This window comes from Strix uralensis, chromosome 2 (assembly GCF_047716275.1).
Source record: "Strix uralensis isolate ZFMK-TIS-50842 chromosome 2, bStrUra1, whole genome shotgun sequence".
Classification (NCBI taxonomy): Eukaryota; Metazoa; Chordata; class Aves; order Strigiformes; family Strigidae; genus Strix; species Strix uralensis.
The window spans coordinates 70511312-70531198 of NC_133973.1; the positions used below are offsets into that span (position 1 = coordinate 70511312).

The window sequence follows — 19887 nt, forward strand, 5'->3', positions numbered from 1 at the left end:
TTAGAGGAGCATGAGGAAAAAAGTGTAAGTTAAATGCAGAAAGTTGGGGAACAAAAATGAAGAGAAGGATAAGCTGCAGAGGGACAGAAGATAAAGGTACCAGGCCCTAAGTTCTCATGCAGAATTGTTTGTAGTCACAAAAGACACATCTTCTTCAGGGCTTAGCAGCCATTAAGCTGATCTTTGTTATTCTACAGATGTAGAGTGAAGAAAAGCACACTTGGGTATTACACACTAAAAGACAGTAAGGTAGTGTATGAATGAAAATCATGTAACAAGAAGGTGCCAACACAGCTTTTGTGACAAGAAGTCATACCTTGGAATTCTATCAGAAAGCTCATGAAGTAGCCATGAAACAGGAGGAAAAAGGAGACCCTGTGAAGATGGTCTGTTAGGATTTCCAAAAGACTCTCAACAAGGTGCCTCACCAAAGGCACTAAGCGATGAGGCACTAAGTTGCTACAGGATGGTGGAGAGGTTCTTCTGAGGATAGACAACTGGTTAAAAGGCAATAAATGAAGAGCAGGAGATTGTGGTCTGTCTTCTCTGTAGAGAAGGAGGTGTCTGTGTTGGAACTCTGTTGTTCAACATGTCCACAAACTGTCTGGAAATACAAATGCATAGTGGGGTCAGCAAATATGATGCAGACTTGTGGGAATAACAGTGTGGCACAGTAGCAGAACCAAATGCAATGCAGACAAGTGAAAAGTCGTATGTGGGGAGGGGCAGGGGAGGAATCCTAATCTTATATACATACTTGCAGTTGCTGATTCTGTTAGGGAAGGGATAGTGGAGCTATAGTAGTTCTGCAAAATGCCACTTCAGCACTCAGTAAGAGCCAGAAAGCAAACAGACTATTAGAAATGACTGGGAAAGGAAGAGACAACAAAACACAAAACATGTTTGCACCACTGTATAAATCCATAGCTGCTGTTTCTTGATTACTCTATGTGATCTGGTCCCTCCCTCCTCCCAAAAGGATGTAAGAGAACTAGATAAATATGAGGAAGGAAGGTTGGATTAGTAAAAAACAGCTTCCACAGGCTGTGATGTCTAACACAGTACGATAGAGAACTGTAAAGTCATAGATAACTTGGAGAACACAAATAGGGACAAAGAAAACTCACTGTCTCCTGCAGCACAGGCTTCAAATGAAACTGACAGGTTATGAGTTCAAAGCAAGAAAAAAGGAGGACTTCTTCACACAACACCTAATTAAGCTCCACAACTATTTTCCAGTGTCAATTTGCAGATGCTACAGTTCATGTGAGTTCAAAAAAGAGCTGGGTAAATTCACCCAAGGGAAATCCTTCAACAGTTATTAAGCAGAAATATGAATAGCCAGCTGCCTCCTGGATCAGGGAGACAAATTGTCAGCAGTTTAGTGAGTACAAAGGAATAGTGTCATCATACTTTTACTCTTTCTTAACTATTCTCTCCATTAGCCACTGTCAGACATGATAAATCAGGTCAACTTTTGGTCTGATCATGGAAGACAGTCCTTATGTTCTTACACATGTGTCACACCTGTTGGCTGGACTAGTCTCACTCTCCCTTGCTTCATTGATTCAAATGGTAGATACTGAGAGATGGGAGCTAACAGCTGCTAATCACCTGAAGCTCTGTCTAGGCTTAATGCTACTCCATGTGATGGAACTTTTTGTTACTGAGTTTTCTTGTCTAATTCTGCAGAAGGTTTTAATATAACTTCCTAGACTGGAGGAACACAATGAAGTTGCAAAGACAAGCTCCTTCAGACCAGCAGTCAGATTACTGTAGTGCATCCTCCACTTTGGATATACTAAGAGATGTTATTAATTAGTAGCTCTGTGTAGCGCAACACCCTTCCCTCTGGATAACCAGCATGGATTGTGTCCTTTAGAGGAACCAAGACTACATAATGAAGAAGACTCTTATCTGATGCTCTATGGCAGCAGAGGGTTTAATGAAGAGTTTGGTCTTGCAAGCAGAAGATATGTTCTCCCATTTAAGCTGACTGGAGCTCTGGAAGACTGGATTTCTTTCCTGACTCTTCCTTGTGGTTTCTATGTGACTTGTGGGATAGGCAGACAGTTTTATCTGCTACTGGCTCCTTAATAACCAGACACTGCAGCTGCAGCACGTGAGGTACAGGAGAAAACGCACCATTTGTAGGACAAGTATCCAGCCTTTTCAGTGGGAGCAGTGGCCAAAAGTGTTCTGGAGAGGGCCTCTTTCACTGTTATTAGGAAGGCTAACAAGGGATGAAGAAGTAAGCTCTGAGCTTGTGGGGAATAAAATGGTATTTTGCAAAGCGTTTCATGTCACATTTATCAGGTGTTTGGCCTTCTTTTGAAGAGTTATTGCAAGCAAAATTTGCACATTAGACTCTGAGAAGGAAGGGAAGAAATGTCTTCATCTAACTTAATTAGATCATCTAACCAGGGTGCTCTCTCAGGCTAGCTGCTCTCCAGGGAGAAGAAGAGCTCTTCTCTCAAGAGAGAAAATCAGATCCTGGTATTGCACCTGGAGATGCCAATGAGTGGCTTATGTTAGTTTGGCTCAGGCTTCATTTTGGCTTGAAGTAAATCTTTCTGCCACCACCACACTTTGATCACACTCATTATCTTAGGACACCTTAGCTGGAGCCACGGGATGACACTAAATGTCAAGCAGTGCTTCAAGAGAGTCCCTGGTGCTCTGCATCCACAGCAGGCACAGCTCAGGGGAGCAGCTGAGGGCTCTTCTCAAGATTGGTACCTGAAAGCCCTGACCCTGGCTCTTTGGCATCTGCTGCTTCAATTCACTCCAGTCCATGAATTGCTCCCACTATGCTATCTTACCGGCTAATGGAGATAGAGCCTTTCTCCACACTGCCTATCTGGGAAAGACAGGGAGACTGTGCTCCTAATGCAGGTTCCACAGAGGCTAAAATTAGGTGGCATAAATATGACCCTTATCTTCGAGGGGCCAAGTAGAGAAATGCTGATTGCTCTCAGCTATACCCAAGGTCGCTGGGAAGTGTGATTGAGCAAAGGCAGTGCTGAAAAATGCCACGTACTTTGAAAAATCGAACCCTATCTATCTCAGGGTGGGTGCCTGCAATGAGTTAATGCTTTTTTGGGCATTGGCTCACCAGCTGCAAAGAGGACATAATCACCTCACTGGTGTCTTGTGAAGATAAGCTCATTAAAACTTCTGTGGGATCCTGATATTGTTGTGATAAGTACTGCAGAAAAATTTGTTAGTAAATTTAACTCCCCATTCAATGAAGTGTTGAAAAGTTGAACACCTGGGATCATGCATTCAATTGAGGATTAAAAGAAATTCTGAATTAACTATTCAATAAATAAACTCTGTGCTGCACAAGGCAGAAATTCCCAAGACCACACTCAGTAAGTGCAGGCTATAGCACGATGAGCATGCACGCAGGCATTAATCTCAGGTTGCACAGGAAACCTCAGTTCTGACATCATTGCCTAACTTTGGACTATTTGGCTCCATAGCCTTTAGTTTGGTTTTGGACACGTTATTTTTGTATGTAACAGAAACTATTTTGTGAACTACCTGTGGGGCTCTCTAGGATGAAACATGCATTAAAATTTTAAGATCAACTGTGATACTCATATAAAGTGTTTTAATCATGTGCATTCAGCATGAACACTACCAAAATATGGGTGTAGTAAAAGTGTATCCATTTCTCAAACTTCTGTTTCTAGTGCTGGCATCTGGAGCAAGCAAAACAGTGGGGTGAACCAAGAATGAGTAAATATATCATGAGAGTTTGAATCAAATAAGTCCTGTGAACAAGAGAGCACACTGCTTTCTGAACCCTCTGTGCTCTTCGTAGCACTTGAAAATATTGGAATATACCTGTAAAACCAGAATGACTGTGTAGAAACAAAATTCCTTGCAATAAACTTTCAAAACTTGTAACTCACTTTGCATGTTAATTTCCCATTCCCTGAGGAGTTCCCACACATGAGCTGAATTAATAAAATATGCTTGTTTCACATTTTAGCAACATATTTGTGTATACCATTAGTCTCCTTTTAAATGCTTGACATCATCTTTTTACTTTAGGTTCTGGATTTGGAGCATCCACAAAAGCCATGTGTTTAGGCATGCGATACTGGAAGCCGGAAAGGCTGGAGTCACTTATTGAAGTGAGCATTGAATGTGGACGAATGACTCATAACCATCCTACAGGTAATGTCCACTGATGTATCGGTGTGCTGAAGTCCATAAGGCTGCTTTTCACTCTGTGGGACTAATGCAGCTTCTGTGAATTCACCTGGTTAAACTGCTTCTGCTTTGCAGACTCAAAGGCCTTAGTTTGAATTTTGCTTGGATAGTATTTACATGCATATATTACTTACATAGGTTTATGTACTTTCTTGAATATTATGACGACAGCAACATCAGGCTGGGAGTTTTCCCTTCTAAAATCCCAATAACTAAACACAATCTGTCTTGTCTAAAGCATATTCATGTCGCTTGTTCTGATCAAATTTTAGGATTCATGTACATCCAGATGACTCGCTGTTATCATGCAAGTTTATGGTTCAGAAGATAAAAACATTTTTCTCTTGACAGGTTTTGTCATATCCAATCACTGTAGGTAAAGGTAGAAAGCCAAAAAATCTACCTCCACGTATTTTAGGACACAATCTGACACATTCTCTGAACAAAACATAAATAAGTAGATTTAATATTGTTTTGAATATTCAAGTCTGCCATTCTGATAATTTTATGCTATGTAAGTGTGTATTCATTCTGTCTGCTTTAAACAACAATAGATATAACCATAATGAATGATGACATGTTCAACATGCTCAGTGCTCTGAAGCAGTCAGAAAAGCCAACAGGATGGCATAAAATTAGAGGAAAAGAATTCAAAGCAAAGCAGAAAATCTCATTAAGCCAATATATAAAGTCCCTGGTGCAATAACAGCAATAAGACTGCTTGCAGTTCTCGGTCTCCCACCTCAGAAATGACTCACTAGAGCCAGAAAATGGCAGCAAGGAGCATCCAAGTTGTCAAGCGCCTTCCATACAAGGAGAAATTACATCCACAAGGAGTTTTCAACTGGGAAAAGAGACAAGTGGCACGGCGGGGAGGAGAAGGGTGGAAGGGCCACCATGGACCTCACTACCATCCTGAAAGGTGCCAGAGAAATGTCAGTTGTGATTCTCATAACTCAAAGACAGGGAAAACCCAATTGACATGTCAGTCAGGACTGAAACAAACAAAGGAAATACTTCCCTGTGTCGTGCATAGTTAAGTTGCAGACCTCGCTGCTACAGGCAGCTGCAAAGTCCACAGATACGGCTGGGTTCAAAAGGGATCAAGCAAGCGGACGAGAAGGGCTGTCGCTATTAAAAGCAATCAAGCTGACTAATTAAAATTGCCCCTAAGCTAGTCCAAAAGCTCTGGGGAGTGGAGAAGACAAGCCAATTAGGCTCACTCTGTATTTGCATTATTTGTAGAGCCAGAAACCTCAGCTGGGGCTTGCTTTTCTTCCCTGGTGAGGGGCAGGAGGCTATGTGAATGCTGCCAGGAGCAGGGGAAGCAGGGCAATAGCAGCAGGGGGAGAGAGTTACCTGGAAAGCAGGCAGGAAGAGACTGCCAGCCCCCCTAAAACCTTCTGGGCACTTTGCAGCCTCCACCACCCTCTTCACCACCTGCTGCCCCCTGCTAGCCCTTTGCCTCACCGTCTAAACATTCTGCTGCCACCCTCACGCTGAATGTGACACTCAAGGATCTTTATGAAGTTGGATTAGATGTTGTCTATCAGAGTGAGACCCTTTGAGCTGTCTCTATTTTTTTATTCTTTCTGAAAGCATTTATTGGATCCTGGGTTAGAAGTGCCTTTAGCCTGACACAGAATTGCAGGTCTTACGTCAGAGAGAATGAGTAGTTGTCTCATCTGGGCTTGTAACCTCCTAAAATAATTTGGTTTTACCTTCAGCAAAACACATGAAGTTCATACTTAGTTCTATGCATGAGTGAATACTTTGGGACCCATGCACCGAGAGAAGCACACGCATTAATACTTTGCTCACCTGGGGCTTACTTAAATGACTGACTTGTTTTCTTAACCTTCTTTTACACATTGCAGTGGGTTGGCTTTGTTGCCTTTGACAGAATGCCAAGGACACAAGCAAATACAAGGAATGAGCCCCTCTGTTTCTGATGTCATGGAAGTGTTGAGTGCCCATCAGCGGAAAGTTCATCTTAAGTATATTTGTATCCAAAGTGGAAGACCTAGCTAGGCAGGCAGACAGCATGTCTTGCTTGGACAAGGCCATGTTCCCTTAGAGGAAAGAAGCAATTGTCCAAGTAAGACATGTACTTGTCCCCCTAGAGTAAAATGAGCCAGAAATAATCTTAGATCTAACAACCACAGCCCTTGGCCTGGATGACTCTGTAAGCAAGGTGATATAGCTTGTAATTGAATCACTTTGCACAAGTCAATTATTTCATGTGACTTCAATTAAAAGATTTTCAGTATCACGTTAGTGGACGATGTTTATTTTTGACCCCTACCTCAATTTCTGTCATGTTACACCACTGAGACCAGAAGCTCCCTTCTATGTAAACTAAGTTGTAAACCAATGGGCACCACGCATTAGTCAGGAATTTCAACATGACATGAGTCAGCCTGTAAACAGGCAGAGATAGGTTATGTACATTTGTTAATCTACCCAACAGCCATGAGACATTCCACTAATGATTTTACGAGGGACAAGACAAGGATGGTACAAGCACAGACTGCACATTGGTAATCATTGTTATCTATGAATTCCAGGCTTTCTAGGGTCTCTATGTACAGCTCTCTTTGTGGCGTACGCAATACAAGGGAAACCCCTTGTGCAGTGGGGAAGAGAGATGATGAAGGTTGTGCCAATGGCTGAAGAATACTGCAAGAAGACGATTCGCCACATGGCAGGTAACATGTCTGAATCAAAAGAGTTATTTTCTTAAATCTATGTTTGGCTAGAAAGACACTGAAGAAACGTCTCTCCCCAGTCTCCCCATTTTGCTGCTTTCCCCCCTCTTCCACCTCCACAGGCTGTCCTCTGCTTCCTCTGCTCAGACTGAAAGCTCTTGGTAGGTGGTGCCACCTTCTTCTACCATCCATTAGTTGCCTGGTATATTGATGGCAAAAATACAAAGAGAAATAACAGTGATAATGCCCTACAGCACAGTTTTATTTTTAGGAAATCTTCGAAGATTGCTGGGCAGAGGGGTAGGGAGAAAATTATATTTTGCAGATTATTAGGCAAACTGACTGCTGAGATATGAATTATTCAGCTCCCATCAATTAGCACAGTCCAATATTTTCCATAAGAAAACCGACTGACATTCCTCATTTTGCCAGGAAAAGCTCACCTGCAGATGCCTCCTGACCAAGAGTTAGCTTTAGACCACAAATTCAGACTTGACTTGTTGCTTTTCTGAACATATATTTCAGATACAACTTGTTGTATCCTTGTTTTAAAAAAACTAATCTTAACACAACTACTGAATTTGATATTGCTACTTTACTAATATGTGTGATCTTCAGGGCAAAGGTATTTTGGTCCCCTCTTGCTAGGGAGTGGTGTGTTTGTAATGGTGAGACCTGATACAGACAGATGAGTACCATTACATTAAAACATTGGGGAAAGAGGTTTTTTTGGTAACCTCAAGGGACAACTGTTGAGAAAGATTGAACTCAATGGAAATCTTTACTCAAGAGCACTCAGAAATGAACATTTACCTGGAAGAAAAGCTGCTGCTTTAAAATCTGAAAGGAGTACTAGGGAGCATTTCTGAAAGACCCCACAATTTCATCTACGCCTCATTGCGCACCAGGATTTTTTTAGCTGAGACCTATGAGAAGCAGGTGCAAGATTAGTGTGAGAGAGCTCCTCTCTGAGTGGCTTTGCAGCAGGTCCCTGTCACTCCACCCGAGCAGGACCCCTCGGCGTGGAGGTATGCATGTTGGACTCCTGAGGCACGCTCTCCGGCTAGTGCCTGTATTGTCAAGCTTTGTCCTATTTTGGTAGTGGGAAAAGTCTCCTGCATTAAAGTTAAGCTCCTTGACTGGTGAGATGCACTGCAAAGAAATCCTGCCAGAGTCCTCCAATTTTAGAAAACTCTTTTTTAGCTGCGATATCCCCCTTGGGTAACAAACACAGTGTTCAGTCACAGAGGGTTCAACTCAATGCCCCTCTCTGATATTCAGGTGTGATTACTTGCCAGATAGTCCCATGGATCTGAATGTGACCGCCGTCTCAGGCTGGGCTTGAGCGATGGGGCAGAGCCTCCCTAGGGCTCACAGTGTGGGATTTCTGACCATGCTACACGTCATCCATGCAACCGAAGTCTCCTGCAACATCTTGATCCTTTTGTTTCTGAAGCTGTGCATTGGAATAATCACGCTTCCTTGCTTGTTGATGTGCTACATAGAAAACACTAATTTTTGAGGCATTCATGGTTTATGGTCATGGGGGAAATGCGAAAAAACCCCCACAAAGAAAGTAACCTGTTGGGTCACCTGCATTTCTAAAAGCAGTCTTGTAACCAGCTGGAGTGGTGTTGGTAGTTTACCTCAACCAACAATATTTTCTTTGTGTGACTTTTTTTTCCCTTAAGATGCTCTCCTTGTCCTGATGGCTGTGAGTGCACTTTCACACTGTTTTTCTAAACACTCCCTTATTTTTAGAGTTCTCATGAATGGCTTCCTTGTAATCAGGCAAAACCGGGGCATGGACTCAGGAAAAGGGCAGCTGGGCATTCCCAGGCATATAGGGCATGTGGCTGAAGGCTCATCCCAGTCTGGGACTGGGGAACCGGCAACCTTGTGAAAGTATCAGGTCTTACAAGGCAGCTTGGAATTTTTTTACATGGAGTTGAACTGTTTTAAAGATCTTAATTGACAAAGAGGGTCACCTGTATGGCATTTTAGGAAAAGAAGCAAAATCAGATTATGTGCTTCAGAGAAATGGTTTGGTTGTGTGCGTGTTCCTCAGCCACTGGCAGCACACAACTGAGTGACCAAGCAGGACGGAGCCAGGGAAGAAGTGGCAATGCTCAATTTTATTTCAAACCGTACCAATAGTCCCATACTGAGTTGCTATTTTGCCTTGGCATATTTAGCTGTCTGGTCCATCTTACTGATTTCTAATTCCTTACCCCCATCATCTTCCCAGGCACGGTTTCACTCAGGCCTCAATTCTGCAGACAGGTGTGTAAGTGTGATCTTAACAGGTCAGTGTGACTTACGTGCCTTTTTAGGCCTTTATAAAAAGGTTGAACCAGAGCACTGGCTTGAAAAAACCCTGAATTTAATAAGATTATTTACAGACACAATGTTAAACATGATTAGAGATGCTCTTGCTAAAGTGACAGAAGAAGGGCAAAGACCTATGGTTATTAAAAAGGGCTTATTTCTACGGGCACAGATAGCAGACATGGGTTATTTACCCCTTTTACTACATTTGATACATATTATAATATATGCAAATGGAAATTTTGACCTTTCCTATCTGCCTTTTCCTGAAAGATCACACAGAAATACTGTGTAAACAGAACAGAAATACTGACGAAATTATGTGATTAAAAACTGGCAGGAGGCAATTTGTAATTAGGCTGTGTAAGCATTTTTAGATATTCTTTAATCATAGTAGAAGAATACAAAAATTGGCATAGAATTGATTTTTTTCCCTTTTTTTTTTTGACTCTTATCTTTTCCTTGGAGTGTTCCTCAGTGAGTTCTCTAAAAATCTCATTTTGATGAATCTTAATGTAATTTTAATATACCATAAAAATAGTATAAGATTCTGAAAATATTTTCTTCTTTCACATTTCCTGTTTCCAGTTAGGTGTCCCACTCCATATTAAAATGCATACTTAGTACATATGACTACTTAATGTACATTGCTGTAAAATGCATAGTTTTTTTGGTCAGTCAACACTGTCATTTTCTTTAAAATTTAGTAAAGTAGAACTGAAAATGTTGCCAAGATGAAATACTACATCATTGATTTCTTTTGCATTCAGAATACCAGGAGCACTGGTTTTACTTCGAAGCTAAGTGGCAGTTTTATTTGGAGGAGAGAGAAATCAATGAGGAAAATCAGAATAAACCTGTCTTTCCGGACAACTATGATGCAGAGGAGAGAGAAAAGGTAATTGTAACTTCAGGAAGCACTCAGAAAGGCTTGGAATTGAGAGAGGTATTTTCAAAGAGACACACGAGCATTTTTCAACTGTTTCCAGTGCCAGAGCAGTGAGGAAGTCTTCTCTTTTTTTTTCCTAAAATTTCAAGGAAGAAAAAACAACTCCCATGCTTGGCTTGGGTATGTGTTAGCATAAAAAAGCAGTTGCAACTGGTCCTGGGGTTGCTGCAATGGGAGGAAACAGTGCTAAGAGGCAGACTTAATGGTCAGATGTGTTGACACCCAGAGCAGGTACAAAACATAAGCCACAGCTATTTGACAGTGGAAAAGGCAAGTGTTTCACAGGGACTCTCATTAAAGCCTAACGAAGCTGTGGCCCGAGTCCCACAGAAATCCCCCCGGGTGCTAGGAGCTGGACCTTGTTATGGTCCTTTGAACAGAAGACAGCCATCCCAAGCAATTCTCTGCCAATGCAGGCTGTGCCCAGGCTAGTTTTAAGTGTCTTGAGGGATGGTATTTCATCACGTCCCATGGGATACTATTTTATAGCGTACATGATCTTTCCTTAGCCTCATGACTTCTGGCTACATCTTCTTAACTCAAGAGAAATAATCTGTCTTCTTCCCTAGTGTTTACAGCTTTCTGATACATGCTGGCACCTCTCAAAGCTCTCCACTTAGCAGCTAAGCAATAAGTATGTGGTTCTTGACACCTTTTCCCATAAATCAATCCTTTTCTCCAGACTATTAAAGCACAGTTCTATTCTGAGAATTCACTTTGTATATTTTTAGGGGCTCATTTATGCAGTGAAAAGTGCCAATGGATAGATTGACTGTGGATAATAAGAAATTGCTCACTCTAAACATAAAGAATAGATCTCCTTCCAGATTTATTTTATTACTTCAATGCCATGAGTTTGTTATTAGTTTTTTGTTCCTTCCAGTTCTACCAGAGTCTTAGCAGAGCTTTAGGAGGGATTAAACACAACAGTATTTTCCCATGATCATTTAAAGAGAGAACTGCATGAATTCCTAATACAGAAACAGAATTTACCTTCATTGCCCAAGCCAAACTAGTTTGGCCTATTGAGTTAGTCATTTTCATGCACAGGAAAGGAAAATGTTGCTTGACCCTCAAACTTCACTGCCAGCCAGAAACCACAGCCTGACAACAGTCGAGAGGCTTAATTCGCTTATAAGCCGAGCGTGCTTATAGCGATGGAAAGAATAAATGAGGATAAGGTAACCATCCTGCCTGCCTTTTTCCCAGGAGTGTTTTCCTTTGCACTCCCTCCAGACCAGCTGTCCACTTGTGTCTGGAGGTATAGCTGATTGCCTTTCTCCAGGCAATTAATAAAGCACCACTCTTGCCAACAGGCCGCTGTATGCGTGTTCCTGCTTGACCAGGTGCACCTTTCTGCAGGCACACACCAGCCACAGGAGTTGTGAAAGTGAGGCCCCCAAATGTGGCTTGGATTGATCTGAGTACATTGCAAAGGCAATTCCCTCTCTAAAAGAAATTATATCTTGAAATGTTAAGCAGCAAAGACCACATTCTGTATAAGCAGGTATATGACTTAAATTTGGAGATTACTAGAAATGTGGGGATAAAAGGCAAATTACCTCTTCTTGAATGCATAAATACAAGATGGGCCAATGTAGGATAAATCATTTTTCAGTGATGCGCATTTGGAACACGTTAGATATACAGTGAATAGGCACTGCAGTCGGGATCAGCCTTGCTTCTGCAAACAAATCAGTCGTCCTGCTCGCTTTCTCATGTTGGACATGATGTGCAACAAAACAAGAGAGGAACCAAACCAAAGTCATCCAGGCCAATTAGACTCTGAGGAGCTTGTCCCCTTAAGATGGAGTTGCTTAAACCAGCACTGTGAAAGCACCCAGAAAGGGAAACAAAATGAATGGAAAGTGAGTGCTAGCCAGCAGCAGGTCAGCTCCTGGAGGGTGAGGAAGTCAGAGGCAGCTGTAAATACTGACACAGGGGTTTACAGCAAGGAGGGGACCTGTGAATTACCTCCAGGGCCTGGCAGCAACTCAGTGCCTTCAGCAAGAAGGAGTGCGTGTTGACACCATGTCCATGCACTCAGTGCTTCTGGTCCTCGCCCGCCCAACCTAGGGAAGCTGGGCTGGTGCCACATCGCAGGGTTGCACAGAGGCGCAGGAGTTGAAAGGAGGCTGCACTTTTGAAAAGTTTGAGAAATTGCCTTGGTGCAGTTAAGTCCCCCCAGGCTCGGTCCTGAGGACAACTATCCCTAATGTAAAGTTGTTTCAGCAAGGGGAGATGACATCAGATATGTGCAGAGCACCAGTGATCTTAAGAGCTAAATGAAGCGACACTTGAGCTGCCCACCTGCGCACCCAGAATAGCACCTCCACACTTAGTGCTCTTGCCTTTGGTAATATTACATGTGTGTCAGTACTGCTCCACCAGCATTCAAGCTGCAGCAATAAGGCTGGAAAATCTGCATGTGGCACATGACACAAAGATATAAATACTCTCTAGATTAAAAAAAAAAAAAGAAAGAAAGCACCAGAGTGAAGCTGTAGTCCAACTCTGCCTTGTTTGATGTATATGCAGCTAAACCACAAGCGAGTATGTAATGACTGAGGTGAAAGTGAATAGATAGAAATGCAAACCCTTCATATGTGTTGCAGAAGCCAAGAGCCAGCCAAGCAGCAACAATTCAACTTGCCATCATGTAACTTAAACTTCAGGAAATAAAGCTGCCCATTTCCTTTAAAGGAAGGTATTTTTTTACTATAAATTTATCAGTGTTGAGTTAATTTGGGGATTTTGGACAGGAATAAGTGAGTTCCAGAGGTACCTCCTATAGAGAAAATCTGATTTTCCTTTGCAAACCTTCCAAAAGAAAGTTTTTGGATTTTTTTTTTTTTAATTCTTTCTTCTTCTGGGGAAGAAATGCTTCTTTACATTTACAAAATATTATCCCTTTTGTTCAACAAATGCTTGTAGAAGAGGAGAGAAAAGACTTGACAAGAAAAAGTCAGAGAAGGGGGCTTGAATTAACATAATCTGAAATTGACCCTCTAAAGAAATTACTGAATCGGAACTTTTTCACCCCCTCACTTAAAACTTGGCTAATTGAAACACTTGCAAACATGTGGCAAGGGGAATTCAGAATATTTCCAAGAGGCAGGAAGAGGACTGACAAAGTAAGCCCTTACCAACGCTGATGTTTTAAATAATAAGGAATTTCTAGAGTGTGAACTTGGAATCTATCTTGATCTACTTTTTGCCATTCTTGGCTTGCTTAAATCAAGCCAGCTTCTTGGCCTGCCAAGAACTTGGTGCGCTAAGCTGGGGTGCAGGCTTACACCTGCACCTCAGGCGTCACCTAGGCTGTGGTAGCTGCCCCTGAGCTGGCTCATCCCATACAGCGGGCAGCAGTGCAGGCAACGCAGCTGCCTACCACCCTTTCTCTGCAAGACAAGCAATTCTCACCGACCAGTGGAGAAGCCACCCTGGTGTCGCTGCATGCCCCACGTCCCCAATTCTAGTGCCCTACCCTGACACTGTGGTCTCTCCCACAGACATACAGGAGGTGGAGCTCCGAGGGCCGGGGTGGGAGACGAGGCCACGATGCTCCCATGATCGCCTATGACGCCCTGCTGGGCTGCGGTGGGGACTGGACAGAGCTCTGCAACCGCTCCATGTTCCACGGAGGTGAGGGCCCCCCATGCCTCCTGCCCCCTGCTCCCTCACCGGGGATGGGAGAGAGCCCTCATGGCTGTTGGCTGTTGCTGTTGGCCAACCTGCCATGTTGCCTGTTATATCTGTGCCCCTGGTTTTATGCCCTAAAGGCTGTTCTTGCAGCAGCAGCTGCCATGCAAACAGTTCATGGTGCTTTTCAAATGATGCTTTATCTAAGTCTCACAGTTTTGAGAGGTACACAAAGAGTAAATCCAGTATGGCTTTGTAAAGGACTGGCATCTTCCCCCACTGAAGCACTGGCGCCTTTGGCAAAGCAACTCTTTAGTTGAACATAATGAAACCAAGTAAGGGAGAAAAATAATACAGCGCCCAATCAAGTGCCAGGGAGATAAAATCTAGCATTTAGAGGCACACAATTAATTACTTCTACAGCTCTGCAAGAGATAACTCTCTCACTGGCAGCTGCATCCTGCTGGGCTTTTGAGAGGGACCGCGTAGCTAGCGGGGAAGGATCCCAGCCCCGAATCACCCGCTCCCTCCCTGCCTGGTGTGGGCCCTTCGCAGAGGCTCTGGGTCGCTCACTCACCCCAACACAGCAGTGAGAACTCACAGCCCCTTGCTGCAGACCGCGGCAGGCATGACCCCATGGGCACTGCACAGAGCATCAGTGCTACTCACCGTGGCTAGATGTTTTAAGGCACATGCAGTGCCACTCTGTGCTGTGGGGAAGAAAGGGACACTCTCCAGTCCAGGAGGTTTGCCGTGTAGCAGGGACCCATGCAACTACTTTTCCCTCTTTTTTTCCTAATGATGGCTAGCTTCTTGCAAGAGCTGTTGTGTCAGAGTGGATTTTCCCCAAATCAAGTAAGCTCCTGGTGCAAAAGCGCCTGCCGCAGAGGCATCACCACATGCTTGCCTTGGCATCACTCTCTTCCCTAGGCATCCTCACCTGCACTGTTGAAGGCAGGACATGGGGTGGTTCAAGCCTTTGGGACTGGCCCAACATGCCCCCACCATGCTCCATCAGCGACTCAATATTTCCTCCTCTGTTCTCCGCGGTTTTTGGTTGTGTATGCAAAGGTGACACTAAGAGACCATTGCAATTGTGCTTAAACCTGCAGGAGAAAGTGCAGCTACTGGGTCTATTGCTGGCTGCCTGTATGGCTTGGTTTACGGCCTGAACAAGGTCCCCAAAGGCTTGTACCAGGACCTGGAACAAAGGGAGAGGCTCGAGTACTTGGGCGAGAATCTTTACCGACTATCCACGGAGGAAAAGTAAAGCGGTTTCTGCCATTTCTCTTTCTATAAAGACTATATCAGACCCTGTAGATAACTGACGTTCATAGCAAAGGAAGTAGCTGAGAGTTAGTCTGAAAGGCTGTATGTAGATTGTGTGCAAGCGAAGATAGCTGAATTATTGAAGACTGATTAGATATTTACAGTCTTTGTGGTTTTTTTACAGATGTAGGGATTTCTGAGTATAAAGAGTGCTGCTTAAACCAGTGAGATAATCTCAAATGGAAAAAAATAAATAAAACTTTTTTTGACTGACTTCAGTCTAACTTGCTATAATACCACTTCCTAAACAGCTATGACCAGTAATTACACATATGAAATTAATTTTCAGAACTAATGCTTTCCTGCAAAACTAATGGTAGTACCCACTTATGGGGATATTTTCTGTATATTTGGCAATCCTTTCACCACTGTGTTCCTCCATGTTCTCAAATCTAATGTGTCTGTGACACTTGCAAACCTAATGTCTCACAGATTAGCTTTTAATGAACCACTGATCCCTGCATCAGCACTGTGGTGCAAGGTATTGTTACATTAGAAGCTTCCAGAAAAGGAAAAGCCAACACTAAAAATACCCCCAAGGAACAGCAAAGCATCAGTGTGTCTAAAATTTCTGAATTACACTTTTATTCTTCTTAAGTCTTCAGAACAAAAGTTTTTTAAAAATATAACTGGCTGAAATATTTGTAAATAAATTGATCTTACACAATTTTCTAAGCATCATTCTTTGTTTTTAGATTGAGCAGGTTATATGTTGCTGTATCAGTATCAGAATTTTTGGCTAAGGTCTTCAAGCAGTTGTAATATGTCAGCAGTCAGGCTGTGATATATTTCACAAGTCTGAGCACCACAAAAACCCTAGGAAGAAAACAGTTACAACTGCTTTACCTTTTCCCTTTTTCCTTTTTCCTTTTTTTTCTTTTCCTTTTATTTCCTTTTTTCTTTTTCCCCTTTCCTTGCCTTGCCTTGTCTCATGTTGCCTCACCTCGCCTCTCCAACTTCTTTTTCTTTCTTTCTTTTTCTATTTTCTTTTTCTTTTTCTCTTTTTATTCTTTTTATTTTTCTAATTTTCTCTTTCTTCATCCTTTTCTTTTTTCCTCTTTTTCTTTTTCTTTTTCTTTTTCTTTTTCTTTTTCTTTTTCTTTTTCTTTTTCTTTTTCTTTTTCTTTTTTCTTTTTATTCTTTTTATTTTTCTAATTGTCTCTTTCCTCATCCTTTTCTTTTTTCCTCTTTTTCTTTTTCTTTTTCTTTTTCTTTTTCTTTTTCTTTTTCTTTTTCTTTTTCTTTTTCTTTTTCTTTTTCTTTTTCTTTTTCTTTTTCTTTTTCTTTTTCTTTTTCGTTTATATTTTTTATTTTTATTCTTCAAGAAAACCACAAACTATGATTTGGTTGAAAGTTGCACACAGAAGAAAAAGTAAACAGTAGACCCTGGTGAAGGAGATTCTGATGCCCCCACAGCAGCACAGGCACGAATCTGGAATCCTCAATGAAATGACACAGAAGAAGTGGGCGCAGAATTTGTTCCTGGTGCTTAACCTTGTGTTTTACCTCAGAAGTTCAGAAACTGAGGTCTACATGGCACTTTCTAATCTCCACCATGAGTGCCTACATGGTGTTGGTTTCTCCTATCTTTCTCCAGCTGCTGAACCGCGTTTTAAAAAGATCGCTAAAAATACATAAGTACTTTCCTACCCCTCTTTCCATGTAAGCAATTACTGGAATCATCACTGTGATGTTATGTGGCAGAAAGAGAAGCAGGTGATCCATGCCGTTATGAATAGCAGCCTGCATGACAATATCCGTATGAAAATGTTTTCTGTACTGTGAGCTACTTCACACACTGTTGTTTTAGCATGTTTTCTCTTGTTAGCTTCGCAAGATGCTTTCTTGTTTGCTTTGGAGATATGTTAAACCAAAGGGAGCATTTCTGTCAGTAGCTTCTGATTTAAAACAGTACCAAGACTTTCTAAAAATATTCCTTCTAGTTTAGGATGCCTCTAGTATACCTGTAATAAATTCAGCAATAGAGAAGAGAGAAGAACATATCCTGCATAAGGTAGGATTTACTCCAGTACTTCGTCTTTTCCTTTTCCTTTAGAAAAAGTAATCACAAAAACAATGAAGAGCATTCATAACTGTTCCCACTTTACCTTCTATCCAGGCTGGGGAGGACCAAGTTTTGTTTCAGAGACAAATAAGAGAATCTCATTTAAAAAGTGGTTGCCAAAGACTGAACCTATAAAGCACCATTTCTGCAGCTGTTGAGGTGAACGGCGTGTTGGCCATCATTTCACTGAAAACACTATAAAGGCCTGTGCATCGATCTGAGCAGGCAGAGCTGCTCCTGGTTGCCCTCCTTATCTAGGGGTAGGTCACTGGACCAAACACCACACAGAGCCAGGTAGCAACGGGATGCCCGGGGGCAAGGGGGCCTACAGGATGCAGCACCTTGCATGCTCCAGCTCATGGCCATTTCCCCAGAGTCAACCCTCAGTGAGTCAGAGCAATCCATCTATCTCTGGCAGCTTCTGCAAGTTGGATAGTGTTTTCCATTTTTTCTCCTGTCTTTTGATGAAGTCTCCATAGCACTGCATCCTCCTGCTCATGCCCCTATCCTGAGTGCTGCCTCTGCAGCAGCTAGTCGTCCAGGCTGCCAGGGTGTGCAAAATGGTGGTTGGATATTTAACATGTAATTCAGGGTCAAGAGACAGGGCCTTCCCTTCTCCGCACCAGAGACAGTAAACCAGAAACTCCTACAGCCATATGCATTTAGCAAACACCATGGGATGTCACCACTCAGTAGCCTCTGGACCCCTAACAGAGTGGAAGGGCAGGAGTGTGTTGGTGCGGGACAGTGTGGGCAGGGCTGGAAGAGAGTGTCAGCTCCTCACCCTCTGCCATGGCATGTCATCTCTCCTCCACCCTGCAACACAGCGGTGTCCGCTGCAGATGTTTCCCTGGGATGGGCCAGCCAGGGGGATAGGGTTGCACTGCTGCCCGTTAACATATCAGGCTGTTGCCACTCTGATGCTGCCATGATAAGTGTCACCAAAGAACTGATAAATAAATAACTGAGCTACCTCTCTTATGCATCTTAATTATTCGTGGGCCAAGAAGACAGGAATCTCTTGAAGGTGGCCCTGCCTCCTCTGGAGGTCCAAGCAGTCTGTCCTCCAGACACTGAAAACTACACAGCAGCACTTCCAGAAACCAGCAGCACATTGAGGCAGCATCATGCACATTAAAAACAATGAAAACCAGCATCTCTGGGGGAGAAGAGGGGTGAAGAGGCTGCAGTCCATGTTAGGCCATTTCACAGCATCAGGAGAGGAGCCCAAGTATCTACTTTGTCATCTGGCATAGCTCACACCACTAGGAAGTGACTTCTGCTGGCATGGGGTTCCCCCTATACATGGCGGGTACCTGCCTGGTTCCTCCCAGCCATAGTTGCGACTAGAGTTGACTATCTGTAGTTGATATAGAGGTGTCTGTATTTCACTGACAGGTCACATAGTTTAAGGACCGCAGGATGCAACTTCGGAAAAGGTGGAGAAGAAATATTAGGAATGATGTCAGCCTGTTGAAAATGGTGGTCATACTTCCGAACTTGTGAAACACTCTGACTTTGCCTTCCTTCCCAGAGGAGGAAACATGGTGTTTTCCAAACACTGGGACAACACAGACTCATCACTACCCACATTTTCTGTGGTGGTCTCAGAATTTAGTGTCATTGTACCACAGCTCTTGCACAGAACACATTTCAGATTTAGATGGTCATGATGCTGGTTTGCAGGTGAGGTCACCTTGGAAGAACTGCAGATGCTCTAAATAAGTGCCATAGCTGTTTGCTCATTTTCTGCTTCTTGCAGAATGATGAATATGGATCAAACACTCAATCCATGCAACATGTCTTGGTACTTAGGGCAATGCAGTATTCCCACAAATGCTACATTTCAGATGGAATCCTGTAAGAACACTCTAACGTGGAAAAGGAAAACCCTGAACAGAGCTCATTAGTAATATATTTTAATGAAGTTGTTTGAATTTTGTAGCTCATAAGTGATTAATTACTGTGAATATTCCTTGCAGAGAGGGTCTAACCTTCTTCCCTTCACAGTCAATAATAGTTTGGCTATGCTGACGTCACTGAAAGCAGGACTAGTCCATATGTTACTGTGGCCATTTGCTGTACCCAAAGTAGTCCAGAAGGGAGAGGTAAGCGGGGAATCTGGTTCCACTGCTGTTCTAAGACATCAGAGTTGACCCAAAATCATGCTGTTTGATGGCCCCATGTGTGTTTCTGAATACACCAGTCAAGTACTTCTTAGGTAGGAGAGGAGTGATCTTCTGCCATGGCAAGCTTTCAGTCAAAATATCAGCAGACTGGCTATAGGAGGGAGAGTGAACCAGGATATTTTTAGCCAACTATATCCTGAATTCTGTTTTTTTCTTTATTCTGAAAATTTCCATGCTTGTGACAAACAGGGATCTTGGTGTAACATGGAAGCCTTGCCTCCTCGGCTGTGGTCAATTCAGTAAGGGAAAGGGTGGATGTTACCACATTATGCACATGGGAGCATGCACCTGTGCTATGCTGAAATGCGGTTATTCCCAATCAAAACCTATGAAGTATTGTTTGTCACATTATACATGGGCCAGTTGTCATGCTTTTTTCTTTTATGGGCCTTTAAAAATATCTACAAAGTCATTATAAATAGCCTTTCTTCCATTCAAGATGGCAACTTCATC

General features: G+C 42.7%; 1 protein-coding gene across 6 annotated transcripts in view; it reads left to right on the plus strand.

Annotated features, from left to right (window-relative positions):
* Positions 1 to 19887, plus strand: part of ADPRHL1 (ADP-ribosylhydrolase like 1) — a 39611-nt gene that overhangs the window by 6616 nt on the left and 13108 nt on the right. For 3 of the 6 annotated variants that reach the window (XM_074859191.1, XM_074859192.1, XM_074859193.1), the window contains exons 3-7: positions 4063 to 4188; positions 6792 to 6932; positions 10031 to 10158; positions 13722 to 13854; positions 14964 to 15117. In XM_074859191.1, coding sequence (XP_074715292.1) covers positions 4063 to 4188; positions 6792 to 6932; positions 10031 to 10158; positions 13722 to 13854; positions 14964 to 15117 — 682 coding nt within the window. Of the gene's footprint in view, positions 1 to 4062; positions 4189 to 6791; positions 6933 to 10030; positions 10159 to 13721; positions 13855 to 14963; positions 15394 to 17128; positions 17195 to 17236; positions 17410 to 19887 lie in introns of those variants that run through there. The other 3 variants (XM_074859196.1, XM_074859195.1, XM_074859197.1) reach the window with 3 other exon arrangements.